This window comes from Haliotis asinina, chromosome 8 (assembly GCF_037392515.1).
Source record: "Haliotis asinina isolate JCU_RB_2024 chromosome 8, JCU_Hal_asi_v2, whole genome shotgun sequence".
In the NCBI taxonomy this organism is placed as follows: Eukaryota; Metazoa; Mollusca; class Gastropoda; order Lepetellida; family Haliotidae; genus Haliotis; species Haliotis asinina.
In genome coordinates this window covers 64,570,815-64,578,301 of record NC_090287.1, presented here as the reverse complement: position 1 = coordinate 64,578,301, position 7,487 = coordinate 64,570,815, and the positions used below count along the sequence as shown (strand labels likewise).

General features: G+C 37.6%; 1 protein-coding gene across 1 annotated transcript; it reads right to left on the bottom strand.

The window, feature by feature from the left end:
- Nucleotides 1-777: 777 nt before the first annotated feature.
- LOC137293572 (transcriptional repressor protein YY1-like) lies at nt 778-7,182 on the bottom strand. The gene is made up of 8 exons (XM_067824204.1): nt 6,638-7,182; nt 5,158-5,308; nt 4,003-4,089; nt 3,368-3,425; nt 2,791-2,949; nt 2,366-2,535; nt 1,926-1,958; nt 778-1,525 (listed from the first exon to the last, which is right to left on the bottom strand). The coding sequence occupies exons 1-8, from the start codon at nt 7,089-7,091 to the stop codon at nt 1,477-1,479; spliced, it is 1,161 nt and encodes a 386-aa protein (XP_067680305.1). The 5' UTR covers nt 7,092-7,182; the 3' UTR covers nt 778-1,476.
- Nucleotides 7,183-7,487: the final 305 nt, after the last annotated feature.

The following is a 7,487-nucleotide window of genomic DNA, read 5'->3' as shown; positions in this document are numbered from 1 at the left end:
TAGTAGACAAGTTGACTGGTGGATAGATTAGACTACTCAAGGGTTTGGGCTTTTGTAGTTTAAAAGTACAGTTGAGTTATAAATCCAGCATTTAAAACTCAGTTCACAATTTGAGTAAAAACATAAGTTTCTTTTGAGAAACTGGGGCCAGATGCTCTTGCTCACATGTGGGTTGATTCAGTTGATTCCCACTGTTTATACCACATCCCTCGATATCTCCAGGGTATACGTCAGATGGCCCCATACATATATTACCTCCCTTTGCTGGCTCCTCTGATTCTTAAAGAAACCAGATGAGCTTGCCAATGTAAATGCCGAACGTTTGTTAGCAGTGTGACTCACAATTCTGGGGAAAATCAGACAAACTGACAGATATGAAACTTAAAAAACATGCAAGAACTCCTACCTCTTTCAGAGTAATCCGCATCATTTGTGACACCAAGTTTAATCGGTTAGTTGTTAGACAGTTTAAGAAGCTAAAGTGAGTTGTCATTGGTACACTCAACTTCCAAACATAGACACACGACTGGATAAAAAGCCAGTCAAAAAACGAAATAAAATGATCAGACACAGACATCCAGAGAATATTGGAGATTTACCGGATTGTATACTGGAAACATCAAAGATGATTACACAATATCACAATCTAGTACTGTGTACAGAAGTATCAATGATACCTATTAGACAAGCATTGTGGACTGTACACCAACCTGAGTGGGAATCCCAACCTTCCTTCAACGATCTTAAACTGCATCATATCAAAGACAACACGTGGCCTATATTTTGTAACATTTTATTTACATACTATTACGTTACATTTTTTTGAAAATGAACAAATTACACAGATGCCAAGCATTAAGCCAAAACAAGTATACTCAATATATTCATGAATCTGTTATTTACATAAATGTTGGCAGTTCGAGCCAACTTCAGGTGAAGATGACACCGTCAGTCTTCCAGAACCCAAGTTGTGATAAACTCTACCTGTTGACCAACTGGCTGAGAAACATAAGACAGGGCTCAAGTAATCACTGCAACCATTGGCAGTGGCATGTGTAGCCTTTTATCTGTACTTGTGTTTGAAAAACCATCCCCATACTAATTTCCGTGAAAATTCAGAGCATTACTTTGAGTCTTTTTCTCCATTTCATTTCCATCATAGGAACATGTTTTGAATTTGTAGATTGTCTTCATTTCCAGACAATTTTCTGGTAAGGTAAAACCATGATCCCACTGGGATAAAGTAACAACTTGCTTGCTTTTCAACTTCAACACTGGTGCACCGACAAATTCCAACATGGAAGTTCTGAACTTGTGTTCAAACTATGCTCCTTACATCAAGGTAAAGAACAAGACACATTTACACATAACGTGAGTTATCTCCCCTGTGTTTGGGGAAACACCCTCCACATAATTGTTCACCACTTGACAATCTGTATTCTCACTGAACCAGCATACTGGTCTAAATGCCACATATCATAGATCCAGTAAGTTCACTTGATAAATAGTTTCAACCTCTTCTTCTCTGAAAAAGAAAAAAAAACCTTATTGACAAACAACTGAATGAGTTCAGAATATCAAGCCATAAATGCTACTAGTCATTCAGGACTAGCATAATGGATTGATTGTCCTCATTACACTTTACTTACATTAGGCTAGTTGACTAACAAAAGTTAGACAGATGTCTTGACAATGACTCAGATTTAGATCAAGTAGAAATTTGTATTCAAAAGCATCTCTTACTGTAAACTTGAGTTATGCAACATAAAGAAAGGACTGTGTATGTAGCTGGTGTTATTTAATGTAGAAACCCGCAATGTTCCACCTATGTGTTGACATCCTATATATACTCAAGCTTGAAACTGACAGTTTGGGTATCCCCAAATAAGCAGAAGTAGGTGAAGAGATGTGTAAATATTACTTACTGGACCCCCGGCATCTGGTAGGCAGGCTGATTCCTACAATACAATATACAGATTAACTAAATGAACAACAATTTACAAAACTTCATCTCCTGTGGAATGAAAGAAATTATTAGCACAATGTTTCCAAGATTAAACCTTATTTCCTGTACAAATTTGCCTTTACTAAAATAAAATACCATCAAGATCTAACCACTAATCAGAATTAAGTATATACTCAATATGTTTTATTTGTGAAATATAAGTGAAAAGGTTATTTCTGTCATGAGCAATTCAAAACTGGCACTGATCAGTACCATGCATGTATATGCATGTTCTTAATACTTTCAATTAATGATGTCAACAAGGAAGGCAAGATACATAATGCAGACCTAACCTAACAGGGAATAAGTTAAGTGTAAAAGTGTAAAGTTCAAAGCCACATTGATATGACCACAACTTACTTTGCTTTTGCATGAGTCAATATGTGAGACTTGAGGTTGGTGGACTGGGCAAACTTTTTATTACATCCGTCAAATGGGCACACATATGGTCGGTCACCTGTGTGTATTCTCACGTGAGTTCGAAGATTGAAGTCAAGAGAGAACCGTTTGCCACACCCCTCAAACGTACACTGAAACATGTAAACAGTAATTAAATATATCCCTTAGACCAACTTAAATATTTAAAAGACAGCGAGCAGATTGTATTCCTGAATGCACCAGGTATTTAAATTACTAAAAATTCCAAATAGTTCTTTAATTCAGGGAAACCACCAATAGACCATTCATTAATAACGACATTAAACATCAACTGACATCTAAAACAGTGAAAGTTCCCATCTAAATCACACGAGTATTTTTAGTTGTATTTGTAAGTAAAATCTTACCTGAAAAGGCTTTTCTCCTGTGTGTACAAGCTGATGTCGTTTGAGTTTTGAGCTCTCAACAAATGCTTTGCCACACTCAGCACAGACATGCACTCGGGGACCATGCGTGTGTAGGTGTTTCCTCATGGCAGAGTTATCCCGAAACATTTTATTACAGCCCTGCCACAAAACATACAATGATATTGTAAAGTATGCATCTAGACATATCATTCTTTATGTCAATGATGAAATTATATTAACAATATATCAGAAAACTTTATACTACTGATATATACACTGAGAAAAACACCATATTAAACATTAGGTGGATGCTGCCAACTGATGAAATTTGAGGCTACAGTAGATCAATCACAAGCAAATCATTGGCTTACAGAGTGATGCCGCGCATTACACCAATTGGCAAAAAACAAAGGTCAATGCCAAATATTTTATTCTACTCTATCAATTCAAACTCTACAACAGATTGGAATCAAGAAAAGATTTGCTTTTAACTTTTGAGGATTCTAAAAAGACAACAACTATATGTCTTGTAGACACCTGTCCTATGGTGATTCACACACATCAATATCACCTTTACCTTATGAGGACAAGGAACCGTTCTTGGCACATCGTCAGAAGGTTTCCTGGGCTTGATTCTGAAACATGGAATCCTAGCTCACTGATCTGATCACAAAACACTGTCAAAAAATACCAACACCAATGACATAGATAACCCAAGTCTATATCATGAAGTGTAAGATTTGGCATCCAAATCTTAATACTGCTACTGTACCACTGAGTAATGCCAACATACATGTGTATTTAAGTGTATACTAAACTACTCATACTATAAGCGCCAGAAAAGCTACTGCGTTAACAGGCGGTGAGGGAGATTATAACTTGTGATTCAGTCTGTGCTAACACAGCAGACCTGACCAACCTTTTCTGATTTACACAATGATCTGTGCAACCCGTTCAAAACATAAGAGCAGATAATACTTGAACATTATTCCATGAAGGTGAGATTTGAATAGGAACTTTAAAAGTGCAGAGGGAAATTTCTTTCCACAAATTTCAACAGTGTACATATAGCAACTGGGAGTAATTTTGTTAACATTTGGTGATATTCAACATTTGATGTGAGAGTTATGGTTTCCAAATTGGGAGTGCTGTAGGAGGGTGTTAGTTATCAACTTATCAGCTGTTATAAAGGGAAGATATAGGAGCAAATACCTGTGGGCTAACTGTTCATAGTTACACTCAAGGCCTTGAGAGTAATCAGGCAGCAAGTTGGACTGTGGGGAAAACGTGCTCTTGCTCCTGCAATAGTGGACATCATTACAGCATAAGTAGGTGAAAGATGGCTGCAGGCTTCATCAACTTGCCAGCATTACACTGACCAGCTAACCAACCTTACAGCAGCAGTCTCGTGGTCGGAACAGCAAACAACATACATATACTTCAGATGTTTCCCTTGTAAATCAAAGCTAACAACAAGGTCTGTGCTCATCTCTTTCCAATGTAACCTATGCGAAACCATCAGTCAGTGAAGCAGTATGCTTGGGTTGTAGTCATTCAATTTTCAGGATTTAAGACACTAATAATAGAGTATAGACACATTTAATCCCTTCCATACAGACTGTGCACTGAATCTTTTTCTTCATTCCATGTGAAATTATCTTACACTTCATGATACAGCACCAAGCAGACAAATACATGCATCTCGAGACAAAGTTGAGGACAAAAAAAAAATATCTGGCAGAAGAAAATCATAACCCTGATTTACACATCATACTTTAAGGGTTGCTTCAATCTGTCACTACCATGATAAACTACATAGGAATACTTGTCAGCTACAGATAAAATACTGTTCTTATCAAGGAACAAGAAGAAAGTACTCAATTAAAACAAGGAAAGCATCAGTGAACATGGACTGAAAACACTCATCAAGAAACATGTTACACTTTGCACAGAAGCTGCATTCCATTAAAATCATAGCCTTGGTACAATTGCAAATTGATTTCATAAACATGATAACAATGAAAAAATCAACAAGTGGTGCATTCAGCTTTGCTAGAACAGTTATTGTAACAGCACATCCTACCTAAGACAACTGGTAGTTTTAGTTGTGAAAGAAAATGCTACTACTATAGGAAGAAAATGTGTCTACCCGTCATTATGTAAACATTGTCAAGGCATTTTTCCTTAATTAATAGAAAATAAACTGGGTACAGTACAAACACCAAAAAGCATCAAAAGCAAAAAGTTTCAAATATCAACAGGAATTTGCAGAAAAAAACTTCCACCTGTCCAGCAACAACACACTTCTTCAAGATTGTGTTAGCTTGATATCATGACACAAACCATGGGAGCTGACAAAGGCAGTACCTGGCAAATTCTGCTAGCTGTTTGGGGTCACTGAGGTCAAGTCCTGGTATTCCTCCTGGTGGCAGTTTCTTTCCTGTCATGTATTCTGTAAAATCTGCATCAGAATCCCCAGTGACTGAATCATCATCTAATTTTCCCTGATCGTCTGCACCTGAAAAAGCATAAAATCACTGGATTCACAGACTTTAGGCATTTAAGTACATTGATCCAGACATGACAAGGATGCACAAATTACTTTAAAAAATGACAGATAGGTAAAAATATCTATATTGTAAACATAAAACTGATGTATATATTATCATGTAGGCTATCCTACTATTAACATAAAACTGATGGGCAACAGGAAACACATGATGTCAAGCACTAAAATAATCTTCAATGTTTTTTATTCATGTTATTTTTACAATACTTCAAATGTATGTTTCTTTCCATATGACATTAACAATCATTTAACATAGCACTCGTGTTATGAGATTTACCCATTCTGTACGATGCAACAAATGTACATCCGAAACTGGTTGTGTCGTATTCGTATCTATTAATAGCACTTAAACCTTCTGCCCTCGTATAAAACTTTTGACGCCAGACCATGAATTTTACAATTAGAATAAACTGAAGTTCTTCATCTGTAAACACGGAGGCAATCACTATAATTCATACATTCAACATGACAAAAATCCTGTAATGAAAAGAAATGTGAACTTCGTTAACGATTTGTCAAAATCAGATTGGAAAGACGGATATTATTTTGATCAATGACGCAAATGTACCTGAGAAGGAAGAAATTTTAATCGTTTTATTTCTCCAACTGCCAAGAAACAGTTAAAACCCTATCACATGAGACATGATCAAGTTTACAGAATGTTTGCATTAGTCATTGCCTGTATCACACGACTAAAGGCCAAACAAAGAGCGAGTGCGCATTCATTCTGGAGTGCTTCAAGGTTGTTTCAAGGTCAAATCGACATTTTGCTCAATAAATATTGTAAGCGGCCACAATACGTTCAGATGTTCAAATACGTCGATTGTTTATTTGATGTTAAAAAGGCCTGCATGTGATGTTCTGCGAAAAATATTCTTTAAATATGACATTTTGAAAATCTTCGTCGGAGCTCCCTTTGGCAGGTCTGAACAAAGATGGCTGACCGTCGCCATTGCTAAATTCCGCCATGTTCTAACGAAATATGGCGGCGCCCATGAAAAACATGATGGCCGACGACACTTTCAAAACAAACATGAATTTCCAACAATTTAATTGAGAATAACCGACTACAGCAAAAGTTTAGGGTCTCTTTGGAAATGAGATGCAAAATGCAGCACTCCAGGAAGGTTGTCTTACGTCACTTGCCCATTACTGTCTTTTTTGTGGAACTTTCTCCGATGACAGCTGAGGGAAAGAGTGCTAGTCATATATCAACACCGAAGGAAGATACCATACACCAAACAGCCATGCGAATTACAGAAAGCATAATTCACCTACCCGTGGCCCACATAGTGACGGAAAACTCTCCTTCCAGGGTTTTGATCTGCACTTGCTTTTGTTCCCATTTCTTTGCAGATGTGGAGTCCCCGAGACTGAATTCGCTTGATCCAAGCACTCCCGAACTAACCAAGCCTCTTGATTTGCCTCCTTTCTTTTTCCCACCCTTTCCCTTACGCGAAGTTGTCGTTTCCTCTGTAGATATTTCAATTTCAGGAGCTGGAACAGGAATGCCGTCCGCATACACGAGGTTCGCTTCACCGACAACCTCTTCTCGCGTTTGTAACACTATTTCCTCATGAGCTGACTCTGGCAGTGGTTGTAGAGCTATCATAGGTTGAACTGACACTTCTCCTGTTGTTTCAATTGTTTCTGCTATTTGCATATCCACTGGAATAGCTTCGACTTCCACTTCATGTTGTATTTCCACTTCAGAGCCTATCACGGACGCCATCTTGGTTTCCCCTTCAATGGCAGGCTTGTGATGGCTGACAACGAAGCAACATTTCGGGCACCTGTCGGGTGTTTCCGTGACTGCGTTTTGGCGATGTGATAAGTGGACCGGGAAATATGTTTTTCTGACAACTTTATGCGAATAGTCACAAACGTATGAAAACAAGTCGCCAGGCATGCTTTTTCTAAATTGTGTGTACATTTAACTACGTATATACGAGATGCAGATGAAACTTCTGTATCCAAACTCTTTGTAAATAAATCGCGGATCGTTTATGACAAATGTCGACAGAAAAGAACATTTTACGAACATGGTTCAAACCTGATGTTCCCCAACAGATGAATTCGAAGCTGTATTTGAAATATATCTTTTGGATAGCCATTCCAGTTCACCCAC

What these genes read in the sequence shown, in the direction of transcription:
- LOC137293572 (XM_067824204.1), bottom strand. Translation starts at nt 7,091, where the DNA reads ATGGCGTCCGTGATAGGCTCTGAAGTGGAAATACAACATGAAGTGGAA. An exon ending in CAGCTAGCAGAATTTGCCAG is followed by an intron (nt 4,090 to 5,157) that starts GTACTGCCTTTG and finishes CCACTATTGCAG; the next exon opens with GAGCAAGAGCACGTTTTCCC. An exon ending in TTGACTCATGCAAAAGCAAA is followed by an intron (nt 1,959 to 2,365) that starts GTAAGTTGTGGT and finishes ATTGTATTGTAG; the next exon opens with GAATCAGCCTGCCTACCAGA.